The 21590-nt window shown below is 33.0% G+C and overlaps 1 protein-coding gene and 3 non-coding genes across 5 annotated transcripts in view; 1 reads left to right on the top strand and 3 right to left on the bottom strand.

The window, feature by feature from the left end:
* Window positions 1-21590, bottom strand: part of LOC123714267 (dopamine D2-like receptor) — an 81099-nt gene that overhangs the window by 45495 nt on the left and 14014 nt on the right. The window contains exons 1-2 of one of the 2 annotated variants that reach the window (XM_045668485.1): window positions 17905-17997; window positions 17606-17677 (exon numbers count right to left, since the gene is read on the bottom strand). Coding sequence is in view for 1 of the 2 variants with exons in the window: in XM_045668477.1 (XP_045524433.1) it covers window positions 17905-18372 (468 nt within the window). In the remaining variant the exon portion in view is untranslated. Of the gene's footprint in view, window positions 1-17605; window positions 17678-17904; window positions 18463-21590 lie in introns of those variants that run through there. The other variant, XM_045668477.1, reaches the window with a different exon arrangement.
* On the bottom strand, window positions 1077-1148 carry Trnap-ugg. The gene has a single exon. It is a non-coding gene; the product is annotated as a tRNA-Pro (tRNA).
* Trnap-agg lies at window positions 5272-5343 on the top strand. The gene has a single exon. It is a non-coding gene; the product is annotated as a tRNA-Pro (tRNA).
* On the bottom strand, window positions 5611-5682 carry Trnap-ugg. Its single transcript has one exon. It is a non-coding gene; the product is annotated as a tRNA-Pro (tRNA).

Here is a 21590-nt window from a genome sequence, read left to right as displayed (position 1 = left end):
TGTATACAAATACAGCAACAATATTGCAAAAGAAATTGACAAATGTGGAGTTATGTTATTTAAATTATAATGCAACACGTTGTAAGCCCTTCATTAAATCACAATTTATAGAGAACTGACAAATGATTTACTGGATGGTTCGACATTGTTGTCTTATATTTGTATTCCATATATGACATTCTGGAGAATTGACTAAGATAAAAACATCTCTAAGATGGTATAGTAATTTGGAAAACTACAAGTTTATTTGCATAAGAATTTCAATGCAAGAGGTTTAATACTATGGCTTAGAATGAAGTAAGATTTTAACTGATTGTAATCATTCACTAAATGTTCGTCTACGTCATCTGGTTAATAATCTACGAACACTTTCCAGATCTATGTTTTCGATATTTTTGTCTTGCAAATCCCTAATAAATTGAATTTCTTGCTATATGTCTCATACACTTGGCTCCTTTTATTTAAATCCATAATTAGCTTATCCAGCGCAACGTATAGCGTCTCTCTTTTTTTTCAGCACCGTATACTAAGCATTTATCTGGAGACATACCTGAAAATTTTAGAGTAATGCGTTTCTTGTTTATAGTCTATTGCCATAAGTCCTCTAGCGTCAGATCTGATTGGTGCCGTATGTTGTTCACGAAGTCCCGAAGTTAATTACCCAATTAATTTGATGTTTTCACAAATATCTTAACGAGCACTCTATTTTTTATTAACTAAACTAAATCTCTCCAAAATTTGTTTACACCTTTGACAGCATTTTAACAGTTCACAATTTAACAGTTCCCACCCATGGGTCGAAGTAGAAAAGAAAACGTATATTTTTTTAACATACTCCAAAAATGTTAACAATTTCGAATGCTTAACTATCTTAACAGATTTACCACCAACTAGGTTAAGGGAATGCGCAGCACAGCTCTATTTACGCATTTCGAATTTTCTGCGCACAAATTTGGACAGAATAGGCTATTAAAAAATAACAACTACGATTCATGCAAATAATATAGTAATATTCAATATAAGAAGATAATAAGTTTTTCGAATCACTGTTAATTTCGAAAAATAAAAAACTATATGGGCTCGTCCGGGATTTGAACCCGGGACCTCTCGCACCCAAAGCGAGAATCATACCCCTAGACCAACGAGCCGCTTGTTATGACAACGAAATACTCGCTCAATTTGAAAGTAAAGACGTAACATTACGTCACACACCTTTCACTTTCACACGTACCTACTAAACTTACGATAAGAAGCATAAATATGTTTTCATATATTAATAAAAGAATTAGATAATGACGAATATCTATAGGTTATGTTTCAGTCTAGTATATTCTAGAATTGGTTTTATGGTATCACTCAATAGACAGACTCATTTATGCATCTGTTTCATTAGTCGAAAAAGCAAAATATTTAAAAGGTAGAGTTCGATTTTAGGGTCCTAAACAAGCCTTGTAACTCACAATGTTTTGTTTACTTTTGAGAGCAAGTATCAATTGCCGAGATATATATATCAATCTATTCATGCACAGCGGAGACCCGAGCGCTCGACATCAAAGAGAAAATCGCAAATAAAAATTTAAACATCAAATTAGAGGAACACAGAACTTAGACCTGGTGCATGCTCTTGAGAAATTCTTAGTGTCAATCACGTCGTACATCATTACAATAAGCCTACGAGAGTAACATTAGCTGTTCAACGAAAGTGCTACTTATATGAGCAATTCCGTTAGAATGCATTTTCTAGAACTTCAAACAAAGAGCTTCAATACTAAATCTATTGTATAATCAAGCAACTTTATAATATGAATCCTCCTAAAATGAATCTATGGAGCAATTTACGTCAAAAGTAAATTATATTTTAATATGTTTAATTTGCATAACTAGATACCAGCTATATGATCTGGAGTCACACACAGTTTCTCAGGTCATATCTATACTAATATTATAAAGAGTAAACATTTGTGTGTGTATGTTTGTAATGTTTTCACACAAAACCAAAAAAAAATTGTACAGTAGGTAGGTAGGTAGGTAGGTAGGTAGGGTGGACTCAATTTCCGCACTTAGACGCGTAGTCGGTCCGTTGTGCGTAGAAGCCCTGGCTAATTTAGCCAGCCTAACTCCTTCCAGAAGCACAGAAGTGTCCCGGGCACTTCACAGGCTTCGCGGAGCGACCTCACTGTTCCAAGGATTTTTGTACGTTGATTAGCCACAGCCTCGCATTCCAGGACTACGTGGGTGACTGTACAGTAGGTATTATAGAACGTATCAATATCTACGAATTTTTACCCATGGGCAATAGTATGATGGCTTATCCCTAATCGGAACTACAGGACATCAAATTATTTTGTTGCTGAAGTTCTACAAATAAATGTCTTCTCTAATATGTCTCTCTAAAGTTTTGCATTTTGACTTTTTGTTTTTATTTTTAACAAATCAAGCTAAAAATTCCTGGACTGATTAAAAAATTCTTTCATTACCTACTTGAAATCAAAAATTCTTCAACACCTGTAGAATATTTTTTAAATTTACTAAAGGATTATCTATGTAAATGATGTTAAGAATCTAACAATGAATTAGATCAAATAATAATTTATTTCAAGAATATGGTACAATAGTAGTTTCGCATATTCTGCCACACACAATGACGCGCAAATCTGTCTTTCAAGGAGTGTTACATTTTACATAATTAGTCATATGAATTGGTCAATCCTTATATCATTTGTAACGTACATATTATATCATAGGTTATTAAATTTATTTCAACTGTGTCTCACGCAAATAATCATTGAATAATATTTTTTTTCCAAAACTAATACACCAAGTCGATATTTGAAGACTCTCGTCAGAAAATCTTTTAATTCTTTTGGTAAATTATTGTAAACCTTAATAGCCATAGAAAAGGTGTTTTTCCTAAACAGTTTCAGATTGATTTATGGCACAGCCAGTTTCTCCCCATGTCTACTTCTTACTTCGACTTAAAAAAGACAACGTTAAGGACATTTCTAAAATATAAATACAGGGAAGACATAACATTTTCAGCTTCTTAAATGAAGGTGCGTCGCAACTATCAAGACACTATGCTTCTCAAATTGCTCCAATACTTTTGAGCCTTAAATACCCTATTTACTTCGACTCTATATATTCATTGTAAAGTAAAATCTATATAGATTATGACTGCAAGTGTGTATCTAATAATCTGAAAGGAAGTTATTAAAAATTAAGTAAAATAAAACTTTTATAATAACAAAAATATTTCTATAGTGTAACATAGTCTATGTTCAACCACCATGAGATCGGTATCTACGCCAATAGAACCCCGGGGGGCATTTTTAGTTCTCTTAAATACATACCACCTATATACATAGGATGTTTGACATTCAACTGTTTTAATAGCTTTAAAGCAAGGCGGTTACCAGAGTATATTTTCATAGGAAGGTCTCTCTCTCTCCTTAATCGGCAGCTCATGTCTGAGCGTCGTGGTCAGCAAGAAAGCGTCTGGAGCGGACTATATGTTTCCACCGGTTTCGCTCCAGCGCGTCTCCTATGACAGTGTAGAGTTTTGAGGACGACAAGTCTTTAACTTAATCAGTACATCTGGTTGGTGAACGGCCACGTGCCTTCTGTGTTACCAACCACGATCAGTTTCTCCAAGGCCTCATAGACTCTGCGCATTGTATGGAAATAAGATACGATTCGCTGTAGGCATATGGTAGACGGGCGAGTCCGTATGCGGAGTTGGGTCAAGATCGATGTATTGGTGCGCTTCGAAGGTAGGTGGGAATTTTAACTTAAAAAACGCTTATAAAACTAACGAATGTCTAATTTAGTCATCAACATCCAAATGATATCCAATAACGAAGGTATCCTGAGTTCCTTATTTAAGTATAATCGCGCACAAAAGCAAATATGCCGGTAAAGGTCAGCCACTCGTAAAGGAACCTCTTAACTATAAATCGTTCTCCACTTGATTACACCTCTGTACCTGACGTTTTATGCTTTCACCTTCTAACCTGAATTTCGGCATCTCCTTATGTATTATTTATGGCTTTTAACCACGACTTTGGCTGCCATTTTAATGATTTATGTCGGTATTAGCATACCAAGTGGTGCCTTAATGAGGAAAGGTTTTGATTTTCTTGGTTTATAATTAAAAGTAATCGGGAATTTTACACGTACTTTTATGTAATAAGGAGTTGTGTAAGTAATGTTAATGACAAGAAAAATGCAATATTTTTATTATTTTTGTCTCAATTGGTGTTGTATAGAGTTAATGTGGGACTCAAATCAATCGATCTAAATTAATTAATTGATTTTACATTTATGTCAGAAGTCAAAGTAATAAATCATTTATTCATATAGGTAACACAATGTATGAACGTCAGAAAAAAAGGAATATGCATTAAACGCTTCTAATTTTACATTTACTGCCAGTTCTCAAGTCAAGAGCATAAAACAGAAGAGAAGAACAGGAAATAAACTCTCCGCCACTCTTTTTAATCGCCAAGGGTTTTGTTTTGCAGTATACAGTGTTAACCAAGTATATTCAGTGTGCGACTGCAATCCATGAGATCGTGGGTTCAATTCTCGACTCGACTCTCTACCAATGGTTTCTGTATATGTGCTCATTTAACACTCGCTCGTAAGGTAAAGGAAAACATAAGGATTCCGGTATATCTATTTTATCCAAAAAGTTTCCTTATCAATCACTTTGTTGTGCCTACCTTAATCAGCCAAAATAATTCAATCTGATGCCCAGATCTCAAAGGTTGTAGCGACACTGATTTTATTTTTAGTAATTCAAATATTTCAAGATGCTGTTGTTGTGTTGTGAGAAACTAAGTTAGTAAGGTTGCTGTGGTAGGTATAGCATAATAAACCAATTTTACCACCTTGCAAAAGCAAGTATTCATGCTAATTTTGGTATATTACATAATTGTTTAGAGAAGCAACCTGGTACAATTAATATATAGTGATATTAATCTGCCTTTAGGTTTAATCATACAACAAAATCTAAATTAAACATTGCCTTGTCACTTTGCCGTTTGCCTCTTCCCATCATAACTTAATCATCATTTGACAGAGACAAATGGGTACCGTATTTATATTGTTTTTATGAAAATGGATAAAGCCTATAATATTAGCTAATAAATGAATAAAGTCTTAGATGGCCATAAGGTTGTTTCGAAGATACGGATAAGCACGTGTCATAAGTGAAAGTACGGTAGTTGATACCGAAGTAACTATTTTTAAATTTTTGTTCACACATCAAGCGGCTCGTTGGTCTAGGGGTATGATTTTCGCTTAGGGTGCGAGAGGTCCCGGGTTCAAATCCCGGACGAGCCCGCATTCGCTTTTTATTTTTTTGACTATGTATGCACAGACAAAAACTATTTCGATACATAATATGGCTGCATCAGTTAAGTATATTTGTGGAATACATGAGCAGTATGATACAAATAGTTAAGAGAAAATTAATTAAAATAATTCACTATGCTACACCGTAAGTCCTTAAAAGTATTGCTCGATTTCCTATTTTAATATTGTAATATAGAACGATTAGAATTTTAAAAAAACAAATCCAAGCCGCTTATAAAATGTAAAAAATTATTTGGGCTCGTCCGGGATTTGAACCCGGGACCTCTCGCACCCAAAGCGAGAATCATACCCCTAGACCAACGAGCCGCTTGAAAAGGTGTCAGAAATGATTGTAAAATACTTACAACGACCTAAGATACAGTAATTTTCTCCATGCCGGGTCGATCACGGCGGCTTGTATCTATTAAGACTTATCATGTACATATTTATAGTACACAAGTGTCTGCGTAAGCCTAAGTAATAAATTTCATAACTGTCATATTTTGATCGACCGGATATCCGTCGCTACAGTATCACGATAGCAGGCGTAGATCTTTACGTACTCATCCCAGGCTCGTTACTGGTATCAAACACCACCTCAGCGCTTAGAGCGGATTTTAATACTTTGGCCTATTTTTAACCCGGGATTTCAGAGTGATAAGATAAAGTACCTAATAGATATAAGGTATATTTAATCAACATCATTGCTTATTGCTGTCGATTAACGTAACAACTGTTTATTGATTTTCATTGGTTTTTTTACAAACCGAAAATAAGTATCAAAATTGCCATTATTTGCCAAAATTAATGTCGATAGCAAATGTCGCTCGCTTTAATTATTCTTCAAGATATTCCAGGAACGGATATACATTTATTATTTGCTTTACTAATTGAACTACAAGTGTGTGTAGTATTTTACATTAACGAGAAATATTAAATTAATTTATTTACAGACATTAGAGACTCAATCTGGAGTACCCTATATGGAGGTTATAGGACATATACATATATTTACAGAAGGTTATTACTGTTTTTTATTCAAACTCAAACTGAAAATAACCTTACTCATATAAGTAATCAAATACTCTTATGAACGTCAACAGAGAAGATGTTTAAGTATAACATCTTTTCTGTAGAATTAATTCTAAATTTACATATACTACCAGTGGGCAAGTCAAGGGCGTAGAGCGGGCAAATAGAACTGGCAAGAAATTATCTGCCACTCTTTTTAAAAGTTTTGAGTTATACTAATTGTTTGTAAGGCAGAGCAGCCATAAATATTGAAACTGGAGCAAATCAATCTCAAGGATTAGGATCATTTAAATAATCGTCAAATTTATAAAAAGATTTATTGATTAAATAAAGTTTAAAAAGAGTTTTGAATTTATTCAGTGATCATTCTCTTATTTCGCTGGGATGTTTATTGTAAAAACAAATAGAATTTCCATTGAAGAGGTTTATCTTCCGGAGCCTGGTTGGTAGTAACTTTCCGCCAGAGCCCTAACCAGTAAAACCTGTTGCGCTTCTACTTCTACATTATAAATTAACTAATTAGTTTATTGGCTAACAGAACCTTAATAATTCAATAGCAAAATAGGCAAAGCTTAGTTTGGAAATAGATGCCTCGTTGTCCATCGTTGTGTTGGACCCCCGTACCGTGTCTATACCACTACTTTAATATATCGTGCCTATGTGGAAAGCCTCAAAAGAACGTGGTCGAGACGGCACAATATCTATGAACCCACGACAATGTTTTGTATTATTTTCCAGTTTAATTTTCGGTACAAGGTTTCCCAATATGTAATTAACTAATTAGCACACCTAACCCCTAATCAAGAAACAGATTAACAATATCAAAACAAAGTTACACATTAGTGCTCTTGTTACACAATATGTTGCCGACAAATTGTTTCCACCCGGAAACTTGGGCATTTTGCAAACCGCCCACTTACAAACTAATTCTGACTTATACAGTTTTAGTTAGGACGATTATGGATATAGGACGACAATTCTCGGCTGTGCACCAATGGACTTTGGACACGCGCCGTAAACTTTTTGTGTCCAAGGCAACCCAAAAAGTTTATGCGCGTGTTAGGCACAGGAGGCTAGTCACCAACTTATTTACTCTATTGTCAGTAGAGCAAAGTGTTGAACTACAGTTCTATAGAAGTCAAAAATCATTTATTCATATAGGTAACAAAATGTACACTTATGAACGTCAAAAAAAGAAATATACATTAAATGCTTCTAATTTTACATTTACTGCCAGTTCTCAAATCAAGAGCGTAAAACAGAAGAGAAGAACTGGAAATAAACTCTCCGCCACTCTTTTTAATCGCCAAGGTTTTTGTTTTACACAACGTTAGTAAGGAGTTGCAACCATGTTCCACATGACATCTTAAGTAATAAAATAAATTAAAAACAAATATTTGTATCAGATTGGCAAAGATCCCTCTATCAGCAGGAGGCATGGTGACATAGGAGCACGCAACTACATTCTCTTGGGAACAACACGCACTTACATCGTCGAAATAACTAACATCACCGCATACAAGAATTAATATCTACAAAAATTCTGCGATACCATTATTTGCTTGACTAAAAAGTATTGTAAGTGTATTTACTTAGAAGAGCTTTAGGCTATAAAACTTGGTACGAGCCAATTAATGTGGATGCCACCGCAGAGCACAGCTAGTCGTTAATAAGGGCGGTTGAAGCCTTCTAATAAATAATGGAAGATTGATTGACATTTTGATCTGATGTGTCAGTTTAGTTATTAATATTAGAATATTAATGGACATCTTGTTTTATAGGTTACCATTACTATGTCTAAACATTGGTCTGTTAGTTATTATTATAATCTTTAATCAAAATTTGTAGCAGAAATGAGTTCGGAAGAACGCACTAAACATAGGACATGTTGCCCAATCGTGACTTATGTAATTCATGTATTTTCTTACTATTTTCTATATGTATTGCATTGTAATTCATAAACCGTGAGATTAGCTTTTAGTCTATTTGAGATGAAGTTCGGTAATTGTATAATTTTTTTGTGTTACTTGGAGTTTTAGTTCTGTTAATGGTTAAGCATCTCTTGCCTTAGTATTTCTTTTTCTAGTTTGATCCTTCTTAGGGATGCCTAGGAGGGCAGTAGCATCCCTAATAACTTATGTTATTAGTTTTAATTTTAGTCTTACAAAGTGCATACGAGGCTTGATGGAGGAAAAAGAAGATTGATGGGAACAGCGTGTATTTAATTTTCAGCAAAGTACATTTCCCCAGCCTGTAATAATAGTTCAGGCAACTAGTAGCTCATTAAACGATCGTGGTTCGCCTGTGATTAACGTATGATATCGTCTACACGCCGACACTTTCTTAGTGATGTCTTGTGTCGATTCTGTTTAACGATGTTATTTTTACCACATATGCTAGAGTAAACAAAATCAACTGTTAATGTAAGAAATAAATGAAGAATAACCTCTATTAAACATAGTAAAACATGATATTTAGTTAAAAAGATAGTTCACTAGCCACATAAGGATTCCCTGTGTTCTGGGCAGCCAGTCTCTTCTCTTTGACATGTTAACAGTACTTGATATGAATAATTTCTACAGATCACTAACATTTTATAATTATCATTAAATAAATTAATATTTTCCGTTTCAGCACAGGAAAGGGATGTTGTTGAGTTGAGAAGATGTTGTTTAAGATTGTTAGTGAATGTATAAAGTTTGGAGTCGAATTAAGTTCGTTTTATTTTGGACTTCTCTATTTAAATAATTGAAGATTTGATTGACACAAATCACCAATTTTGCGCATGTAAAGTTCTCAGAGTGTAAATAATATAAAAATTATGTCTCCTTTTACTAAGCAAAGCCACATTAATACAACTGTGCTTAAATGTATCTAAATAATACCCAGTATTATAATCAAACGGTTTAATCATCGATACCAATTAGCATCTTAATGAGCACATCACTGTTGTAATCTAAAATAACGATCACCCATTAAGACGCGGGCAAAAGAGACTCTAATGAATGCTAGTTACACTATGCGCTCATCATTCACTCCTGCTTAAAGGAAACGAGCTTTGTCCTTGATTGGAGGCACTAAATTTAATTTGACTTGCTTTAGATCAATCAAGAATATTGTATGTATACTACGAGTATCTAATTTAAATGTTACATGTGCGTATAGATATGACATGACAAGTATTTCTACTTCAGTGGGCAGTTGTTTCTACATAGTGGTGGTTCGCAGAATCTGTGTTAAACACATAGAATTGTGAAATGGAGGAGGTCGGGGAAATACGGGTGGAATCGTATCGGCTTGCTACTAGATATAGTTAATATACTATAGCGGCGATAAAACATACAAAGGTGAACCGGACAATTATGTGAACATATACTGGCATGTATCTATAATAACCTATTCGTATCGAATATATATTAGTCCCTTATATAAAGAGGGATCACGGAGAAAACAGGAATATGACAATACTGTTTACGTCCCTAATAGGGGCGTACATAAGTGGGTCAAACTATGGACCCGTATTTGCACGTACTCAACTCTGAGAGTGGTCTTGAGTGAAAATGACAGGTCTTAAAGTTCTCTGAAGTAAAACTGCTATTTTACTTGGTTAACAACTTAATTCACTCCGGAAACTCCTCACAAAGTATTTTAATACTGTACTGACGACTGAGTATTTTTATATTAAAATGCCTCTTAACGCTGTATTGTAGGAAAACGTGGTAGCAAACTTGGAACTACTTTTGGTTCAACGTTTATGATAAGGGTTTATAATAGACATAATTTTGTATGATTGTGCGTATTATCACATTATGCATAATATTTCACCCGGTCTGTAGGCACACGTAACAGACTAAAAAACTCTTATAAAATAAATACTGTTCTATCGTTCATTATCATACATTTAAATTGAAACTAAATTAAATTATTAATTTAAATTTGTTTTTAATAAAACATTAAAATGCAAAAATGAAAATATTAAATGCAGTCGCGATCTACAAAGAAATTATTTTCAATAAAAAGCAAGAGGTATTATTTAAATGTACTCTCAATTGATGAAAGTACTTTGAAGAAATGTTTGATTGAAGAATATTCGATGCGAAAAGGACTAGACGCTGGAAATGTTTTATGAGCGAGACCCTTTTAAAGTATTGTTTAGACAGTAATCGAACACACGAAATCATGGTTGGAGACGATTGCATGTGCAGCTTGTATAATAATAAGGAAAACTGTTCAAAATACATAATTTTAATTTAATAAAATTGGATGTCACATTTTTTTGTTAGTTACTGCTTAGTTTTCCTCGGGTTATGTTAGACGCATTATTATTTTGATTTATACTTAATTATATTTGTCAATAGTTATGTCCTCAATTTATAACTTCATAGTGAGTGTATTGTGCGTTTTTTGTGAACTATTGTGAAGCAAGGGTATCAGTCTAACTTCTCTTTGATTCCAAACTAATGAAATTTCTCCAAATCCTAACGACAGACAATTGTGTGCCTTTCTTCTTGGTGGATATACATCGTAACGAGATATGTAGTCAGGATTTATTATTTTACTATAAATTGTGTATCGACAGCCACCGAACCGTTCTTTGTGGTACACATCACAGTTTACTAGTTTACTATCTGGGGTTATAAAAGTCTTTTTGAAGGGCCAGCAATGTTCTCGTGACTATTCACGGTTCGCTTAACATCAGGCCTGCTTATATATAGTATATAGCAGCAGTTTCAGCTTTATGTTTCATTTAAATAGCATATATAATAAAGGTTTTTATTATAATTATAATTTTTTAATAAAGCGATCTACATCTTAGTGAGATATGGTATATTATTGAAATGTCTTAAGGGCCTAACATCTTGATTCGTTTAAAAGCTTCACTCCGTGTTTCCTATTATATGTAGGGGACACGAAACGACTTAACAAATAGCCTTCTAAGATACGAAAAAAGCTGTCGAAAGAAAAAGGAAATGCATTAAACTTATTAAAGCATTCACAGGCAGACTCCTATCGAGGAGAAAATCGAGACGAGCATGAGAAAATTGGATGTGCTATCTTTTGGGTACATTATTTCTCTTTGTACGATTAACATTGTGTTCAACAAGAATATCAATATTCTTAAAAATAATATGTTTTTTATACAAACTGCAAGTTGTAATAACTTTAGAGCAGTGTTGGCCTGGTGGCTTCAGTGTGCGACTCTTATCTCTAAGGTCGTAGGTGCGAAAACCCCAGCTGTGCACAAATCGACTTTCTTTCTATGTGCGCATTTAACATTCGTTCGAATGGTAGGAATACCGGCTTGCCTTAAACCCAAAAAGTCACCTTGTGTGTGTTGTGTGTGTGGCACAGGAGGCTGTTCACCTACTGATCACTGAAGATTCACAAATGATCATGAACCAGATACAGAAATCTGAGGCCCAGACCCCTCAAAACGTTGTAATGCCACTGATTTATTTTATTTGTAAGTTTAACCTAAGGTTTGATCATTTTGGTTTTATTTATAATTCGTATTTCCCGATTTTCTAAGATGAAGTGTCAATTAAACGCAAAGAAACATAAAGTATAAGTATCAATAACCGAGGCAAGAGAAACTTGTTAGTAATTATGAGGGTAGTTGCAAAAGTGGGTCAAACTTCGGGGACGAGATTGTTATCTTTTACTTTTAGTGATTTTGCTTTAAGTTTAATACTTTTTTGTTGCTGCTTTAGGGTTCGTGTCTTGTGATTACCTCAGTGAGACCGAGATTATGAATTTGCTTTAAAAAAGGTCTATAAAAAATTATATAAGATATTAAATAGTCATACAATGTAAAATAATGATGCTTTCAAAATAAAACCAAGTTGCCCTCATTACATATCAAACATATTAAAAAAAAATAGGCCTACGAATGTTCTTACAGTAACATTGACCGATCACCAACCAGAAGCACCGATCCAATGAGAGACTAGTCGTCCTCTGTGTACAGTACACTGTAATAAGAGGGACGCTGGACAGAAACCGGTGGAAACAGATTGCTTGCTTCAGATGTTTGACCACGACGCTCAGACATGATCGCCTACTGCCTGAAGAGAGAGAGAGACAGTAACATCGCAATGTAAAACAAATTCCACGTTAACATAAACGTTGAACTAAAAGTACTTCCAAGTTTGTTATCACGGTTACGATGTTTTCTTCATAATACTATGTTTAGAGGCTTTTTATTATAAAAATACTTAAAGTCTTATAGGCGAGTGTGATTATTAACCTCTCTAGGCTACAAGATTTACACTAAAAGTGAATATATGAGGTTTTATCTCAACTCACAAATACCGTGACTGCTGACAAGTATCATTCTTAAAAAGTTCCTTAACTCGAAATACTATATCTCGACAGTTTTAAAATTTACATACGTGTTCTTTGAAGGTCAGGGTAAACTATTAATTTAATACTAGTAGCGCCATCTATTTGTCAGCCAACGAACTTTTCAGCCCACCTAATAGAGTAGTTTAGGACAAAGATCCTTTATTCTTAGTTTTAGTGTTCCAATACACAATATTACATAAAGAGTCAAATGACTTATGTAATTTTGTCTCTTTGTTAATCTATCTCTTAAAAAAGTGTTCAACGTGACTCTGTTAAAAATAAAATCATGTTCATCCCGACAAGCGTAACTAGAATAAAAAGTAATTAATTCACTGCAATTATATCTTATTATCTCGATATAACGTTTCGTACGCCTCTCGTATTTAGGACGTTGTACAGGGTGAGAGTTTCTTTCAATTTTCTTGGTTCTATTTTCCTTATTTTCGATGGGGGCATAATAAAGGGAATTTAAAAAGGAAATGTGAGATACAAGCAATTTATTGAGCTCATTATGTTGATTTCCTTGGCTTTGTGACACTTCTGGGAAAGGTCATGTTCTTAAAAAACAAATATACATCAGTAATATGACACTTACTTACTTATAATAATAATAATAAAAACTTACATTTACATTGTTAATTTAAAATCAAAATACACTTTAGTTATACAGGTAACACAATGTAGTCTAAATTGAATTCGAATTATATATGAAAGTCAATTAGAAAATTAATAAAAAATAATCCTAATTTAAACTTACAGTCAGTTCTCAAATTAAGGGCATCGAACCGGCTAGAAGAACTGGCAAAAACACTCCGCCAATAATCACATCCTACAGAAAATTGTTTAAAAAATAAATTGAAAAAGCACACTTTATTACTGCGAATACAATACGTAAATAGTAAACCAATACGGGGGCACATTACCCGAAAAACGGATGGGGCAAAAAAGTCCTGAAATACGAGTTCGAGGACCAGTTGGCCAGGCGTAGAACTGCCTTCCACTAGGTGGATGGATGATCTGGTGAAGGTTTTATGTAAAACGCGGAGAATCGGTCGTATTGTAAATTTAGGGGTGAGGCATATATCCAACTGTGGACGTAAACAGGCTGAAACGAAGGAATAACATAGTCATCATATGAATAAAACTATATATTGTATAATTATATTTAGTGAATGTCGTCAATTCGTCAAATCTAGACAAAGTTTTTATTAGTCGATTACAGGAAGCATAACATAACAATTATTATTGAAAACCACTGAAATGATTATTGATATTAAGAGTGTCCGAAAGAAATGTTTATTCAATATTTAATGATTTTGGAACTGATCCCAATTCAATGAAGTCTATATTCATACAGTTATTGTGAACATCTTTCAGATTAAGAAAACTTGAAATTTGTCCAAACTAAAAACGTTATTAAATAAACCACATCCTATTAGATGTTTGTTTAATAACAGGTTACAAATTGTAGAACTGTCACAGGTTACCTCATCGGGATCTATCTCAGTTAAATTTGTAAAAAGAAATAAGAATAAATGTATTTTTAGTTCTTAACAACTTAATTGAAGACTTCGGCAGAACAAAAACCGACATTGTTCAGGAGGTTGGCTTCCGGTGGATACAGACAGGCCAGAGCGTGTTGGTCCACGTTGGTTTTTCCACCTTTATATCATTATTATTATGTAAGCCAAATTCAACTTTATCAATTAAGTATTTTCTCCATTTTATATATTTAACCTATTTAGTCTATCAATAAGCAGACCTAGATTCAGTAGAGCGTGTTTTCGCTCTATAGAAATACGTCTTAAAATATATTTTTAGTTTTTTAAAAGTATTTTTTAATGCTGTGCAGTGAAAAAGATTAATTGTTCTTTTTGTATTTATTTTGTATTGAATGACGTTTTTATTATTAATTATAAGGTTATCAGTTATTTTATTGTACCCATGGCATAATTTTATTTATATAATGATATATTTAGATAATTTAAATTAAAAATTGTGATGTTATGTATGTATTTATATAATAATTAGTTATATCAATCGTCTAAGACAAATTCGATGTCAAAACGTTCACTTTAATTACTAATTATTTTTATTTTTAAACCAAATAGGGAATAAAAACCATAAAAATCCGTATCATAGCGAAATAGGACATTAGTAATAAAAATTGTTGACTGAATACAGGTTTTTTGTACTGGCACGCATGGAGGCTTTTATCGCCACAGAGGGCGATATAAGGAAACGTCATAAACTTTTAATAGACTCATCAATTTCCCACTACCGTAAAAAATATAATAAAAATATATTTGTCGAATCAGCTTTATCCAATTTTGCTTCATGTTAAGATTTAATCTATTTCTTAATGTAAATATTACTAGATTTGACTTCTTGTAGGCCTTTAAAATTAATAATATAAATATCTAAAGAGTATTAAGTGTCTTCTCGTCATTCATTAAGACTTGTTCTACTTGCGGTATAAACGATGGAAGGCTGCCCATCCCCAAATAATAATAATAGAAGTAGTTCCATTGATAATGCTCCATCGGACTGTATGAGTTTTGAATTATTATATCGAGCAAGACGGCAAAAAAATTACATACCCGTAGGAGCCAGGTTACACGGTGTCAATGACCTACAGAGAAAAACATAGACGGTTTTTTAGAAACAATTAACTCACTGAAGTAAATAAGGCGATTGTTCATTGTTCTAAATAGATCAATTTCAACGAATGCGATAGTAATAAAGAGTGAAAGGCCGTTTTGAATATTCAGATAGAATTAAATTTTTCATCGCAAAAACTCGTCACGAACGTGTGTTATGTCAATATTTTTGAATTGCAAAATTTTTTCACCAAAAATCGGGTAAATAGGCATATTCGGTGTGCGGTCTCCGTATTAATTTATTGTAGGTGGACCCTCCGTGAAATATTACTATTTGAAATTTTGGTTTGCATAATTGCTTGGCTATTTTTGGACCGCATTTGAAGTCTGAAATAAAACGTGGAATTTTATTTTAGTGACACATACTGAATATATAAAGTTCATATTAGCTATGGGTGATAGATACTTGTCAAGATTCAAAAATTAATATTAAGACTTCATAGATATATCAGAAACTTATTATTATTGTTCGCAAAAAATCTTGATATGTTAGGGATAGTCTTCTCTGCGATGAATAAATTGTAGATTATGCTGTGCTTAAATTTGTAGTTATATTCCATAATAATTGGGGTACAAGTCTCGGTTTTGACTTATATCTCATTAGTTATTTTAGTTACGATAATAATTAACAAAACTATTACTTTAACCAGATACCTGATTAAAAGCCGTTACATAAGCATTACTTGTAAGGTACATAAAGCGTTAATTTGACTTATACGCGCACTTAATCACCATCCATCAAAATTATAGAGCCTTCGTCAATTAAATTGTGCTAATGACTTGCAAATTTAAAACTGAGGGGAGTTTTTATAAGTTAAGATATAATTCCTCGTCTAAAAATACTTTTTAACTTATTTTGCGGGAAGTGTGCTGACACTTTGAAAGCTAAACGTATTCTTATCAAACAGATGACATAAGTTGCGCCGTAAACTCTATATTTAGACACTTGATAGTAGCTTGTTTGATAAATTCAATATTAATAAGGTTAAAAGATAATCTTCGTATAGTCTTAGTAAAAAATTGGCCATTGCCCCAGAAATATTTTTTACAATTCATCTTGATAATAGTCACAAGCAAAACTCAAACTAGAAATAACTTTATTCATATAGGTAACAAGCATGCTTATGAACGTCATTAGAAAATATATTCTAAATTGACATTTACTACTAGTTCGTCGCTCTGTTTAATCGCCAAGTTTTGAGTCATACAAATTGTTTGAACTGGAGCAAATTATTTAAAAAATCGTCATATTTATAAAAAAGCGCTATTGATTTCCGTTTAACGAGAGCTTTGAATTTATTCAGTGATAATTCTTTAATTTCGCTTGGGAGTTTGTTGTAAAAACGAGCACAATTTCAATATAAGGAGTGGTTAATCTTCTGGAGACTGGTAGGTCGTACGCTTATTAGTTCTGTTTCGAGTGTTATACATGTGAAAGTCACCAATTGTTTAAAACTGTTTATATTTTTTGTACATACAACAAGGCTGCTTGGTCAATATATACCAGATAGTATCATAATATTTATTTCAACTTTTCCTTACCGACTCCCTGCGGGAAACACAACAAAAACAGCCCGCTTATGCAGCAAATATGGATTGAACCTCTACAGCTACCCATAGTTAAATTTGTCCCAAATCAACTTCACACCGGCTTCGATTGTGGAGCAACCCATAGTAAAACCATACTGTTTATTATGCAAGAGTTAATTTTTATTAAGCACAGCAAGGCACAGCTTTTTTGTGGCTTATTTGTTCACAACCAAGTAAGCAAAGTCTTTAAAACCATATCGTTGAGATCCCATATTACTCGTATTTACTACTATATACCTACTATATACTACTATATAAATACTGCAGAAGTTCACTGTATTACATATCAATCAACTCACTAAGCTCGATATTTGTCGTGCTTTTAAAACTTTTGATAACTATTGTCGTCCTTTATAAGGGCAGCGGTAACAAATCATGATAGATGGAGCTCCGAAGTGAATGCTATTGTGTCAGGTCGACGCTGTATTTCATATTTCAAGCAGTACACAGGCTGTTACAGTCACGCGAGATTAACTCTCCTTTAAATGCGTTTATTCAAACCTTTTGAATAGAATGTTGGAACGATCTAAGATTTATTATGGATCGTGATGCGCGAATATAATGCCATAAATATTCCTTATATTTACCGACAATGACGCTACATTGTTTTTTATCTAAATTACCTTAATCCTCTAGAACTGCCTTAACTTATTAATTTTAATGATATTTGTAGAAATCCAATCAGATGGACTGATCTAAAAGCAAAACAATACATTGTAGTAAGGTAGGCGCTGGACAGAAACCGGTGGAAACAGATTGTTCGCTTCAGATGTGTCCAGGCTGACCACGACCATCACACATGAGCGAGAGATGTAAATCTTATATATTACTAAAAGCTTTTTTATATAAATTCGCGGTAAATAGATATATGTATATGATGACTTTTTACTCCCAACTAAAAGAAGTTAATATTTTGACTTACCAGATAGTAAACTCCAAACGGCATCACCACGACCGCCACTAGAAGGTCAGCTACCGCCAAGCTCACTATGAAATAATTCGTCACTGTCTGCAATGTTCTCTCCCGCACCACACTCATAATCACTAACACATTACCGAACAACGTAAAAAACGGGAAGATCAACAGCAATAAGCCCCAATAGTTGTATTGTGGAACCGTCTCCACTCTCCCGAAACACGACACATTGAACGTTCCGTTAAACGTACAGTTACTGTAAACATCGTTTAATACCTCTAGTGTTTGGTTGTGAGCAATAAATACATCGTGACTAGCATTGCCGTAGAAGTAATCACTGAAATCGTCAACCAGCATCATAAATTCGCTGGGATCTTTGGTTTTATTTTCGACATCTTTGTACTTGGTTCCTTCTATGTTACGATCATGTTTAGAGTAAAGACGGGAAGAGTTCCTGTTTGGTAGGTTTGTCATTATTTTTACATCATGTTATGATTGCTTTGTAATGCAAGTAACTTCGTGGAATCATCCTGTTATTGTGTTTGGAACCTCATTTTAGGAATTCTGAAACAGAGAGAATTTTTATTATTTTTATAATATCTTAATCGACAAATATGTTATATTGTCGATTAAACCTGCTTAACTACCTATTTAAACAGCTATTTGTTTGAAAATCGTAAAGTGCTTAAAACGCGTATTAATGTTGTTTAAACCAATAATTTTAGAATTATAATGAATGTTAATAAGTTGCTTTCTATTTGAAAACTATGTCTAGATAACCATAGCATTATCACGTTATTTTTTTTACACTTTAGAAACATAAATGTTTATATAATTGTTTTTGTATATGTTAATGCATGTTTTTTTATTATACTTTTAACATCAAACCATTTCTTTTATAAGTTTCCCTGACCATTTTAATAGACAATTATAATGACTTTCTCAGCATCCATCAGGCACCTGTCGATCCGTGACAGTCCTCCTCATCAATCATCTTCATTATGCCTCTATACGACTATTTCTGATTTGATGGAGTCAATTTAATATGATTCATATCATTATGGGTTCTGTTTTCGTGTTTTTGTAAAATGGTTTATTTCCTTTGGATAATAAATAACCTTTTTGAGAAAAACTTACTAAATGTTTCTATCCAATTTGTGAATGATTTTGTAAATATTGTCGTACCTAATTTATATGCGTCGTATTTATATGGTCTGTGGTTTATTGTGGATAACAATAGTTTCAACTGATAGGCATAGACGGCATATCGACTTAATTTGATGTGTGATCTCGCGAAAGTTACTCCCTAATAATTTAAGTATTCAGTGTTTTAACATAAATAAGCATTTTATTTATGATAATAAATTTTATCGCAATATATTTGTAAAACCTGGTCCAATCTTCAATATAAGCCTACAATCATTTGGCTATTCGTCAAGTGATTGATGAAATATTAAACGTTACAATCTCAAATAAATTTTTGATCACCGGCTGATGTTTTAATTGGCTATTAATTACTTTAATGGCTGGCTACGAAATTGGCTACTTTTATTTAAAATTGGGAATTTTTGAATCTTTTCCGGAAGTAATAAAAGATAATTAAACCTTTTTATCATGATGATGGAAATATAGGTTACATTTTAAGAGCGAAAACCTCGGAATATCTGTGTTAATATGATACTCATAATTAAAAGCGTGTCACGTCGCCAAAGTGATTTATACGACATGTTTTTTTAAAATAACATGACTACCTGTCATTACTTCTATATGGACACCTTCGATCTATTACAGCACGGTACCCTTTTTACGGTGAGTAATTTTTAAGTTTTATTTAATAGAAGTTTTATTTAAGGTGTATCCTGATTAATTCCAGACAAATTTTTTTATCAATCCTATTTTACATATCAAGATAAAGTAAATAAAATATTATTTTCAAAATAGTTTCTTTAAGGTTATATTATGCCCTATTATTAACATTTTCTGAAATGAAACCACTTAGCTGTTGCTGAAGAATCCTTTAGAAGACCCCAACAGTGGTACAATGTTAACGTACTTACATTTATAATCCCTCATAACGCTCGTGACCGTTTCTCGGAAATATTATTTTTCATAGTATGTCATCAACAGCTTGGGCGATTCGTTAAATCGAAAGGAATCAATAGATAAACTATGACATCCATTATGCAGATCAAGCTAGGCTCGGGAAATGATAAATGGCATTATGGTAATATCCGCCATTGAGGTCTGATGGATTTGCTGACAGTACTTTTCTTATTTTAGTATTGCCTATAACATTTTTCGTTAACCTGTATTATGTTCCTACTGACTTGTCTTTACGGAAATTTGAAATATATAATTCCAAACGTAAGTTTCTAAATATTTTTTATAATTAAAATCTTGTAGAAAAATTATAGTTATTACTTTTGAAACGGAACTTTTATGAATTAAAAAAATGAGTGCGTGTCTAGTACACGTAAGAAGTGAAACTTCTTTATGATCTTATTTTTCGAAAAATGATCTATATGCACATTACATTACAGAAATTGGTTAAATAAAGTTAAATTAGATAAAGTTTAACAAAAGGTTTTCATTATCAGAGACATGAATACAAATAATACAATTATTTCATTTTACCTTATTACTACTAAGATTATTACAGAATTTCATTATTTGTAATAGAATTATTACTATCATTGTTATCGTTATTAATAGCCTCGAATCTCTTCGAGTTAACCGTGGTAGGGACAAGAAAAAGATGGCGCGTCACGGAAAAATGTGACGCGTAACCAAAAAATGTGACGGTATTTTTTTCCAACGCCGATAAAAAAGTGACACATATTGATTTTTCTGTATTTCTTAGAAAATGTTGTGAACTGAAAAATAAGAGAGAGAGAGATTAGATATCTTTTTTTAATTGATATAACATGAAATTACATACGCAAACTGCAACATATACTTTTTCTAGACGACTTAACTATATATATAAAAAATCGAATTTCAATATTCGCCCTTCGCTTAAAATTTCGCTGCATCTTAACTACCCCCTTGGATTTAATTCACGAGATTAAGGTAAGCCTCCATTCCTTAGCACTTATTCACGTTAAGTACAAAACAAATACGGTGAAATTCCAGTAAGATAAAAACAGCTCCACCTGAGGACATTAAACCGTACATTTACCCGGATTACACTAAGGGGAATCTAATTACCGCCGTATTCTAAATGGAGCTATCAAAAAATCGTTAAGGTCTTTATGTCTTACATCTTTTTGTTGTATTTCGAATTTTAAGTCAAACGATTTGACAGCAATTGATTAGAATTTTCGTTTATGGTACTCCTACACCGCCAATTAAATTGACATTGATTTCAATATTAATAATATGAGTTGCTGAGTCATTAGCCCGAATTTAAGCGAGCAGATGTGATGGAGAGGTGATGAGTGGCATTGAATTGTAATTAAATTTATTCCGATATTATTCCCAAAGCGACCGAAAATACGGCTGGTCGAAATTGATCTCGAATTGGCTATTAATGTTTGTGATGGATTTCTTATCAAATTAGTATCGCCTTAAATCAAAAACCATTAGGTTACTCGGCAAGTTCACATATTTAGACTTGAACTTGCGAGACATTGTATTTTATGGAAATTTATTTATTAACTAAATAAGCAGCTCACAAGAATAACATGACGTAT

Source organism: Pieris brassicae, chromosome 1, assembly GCF_905147105.1.
Source record: "Pieris brassicae chromosome 1, ilPieBrab1.1, whole genome shotgun sequence".
NCBI classification, from domain to species: Eukaryota; Metazoa; Arthropoda; class Insecta; order Lepidoptera; family Pieridae; genus Pieris; species Pieris brassicae.
The sequence above is the reverse complement of the archived record's forward strand: the minus strand, read 5'-3'. Positions and strand labels throughout refer to the sequence as shown.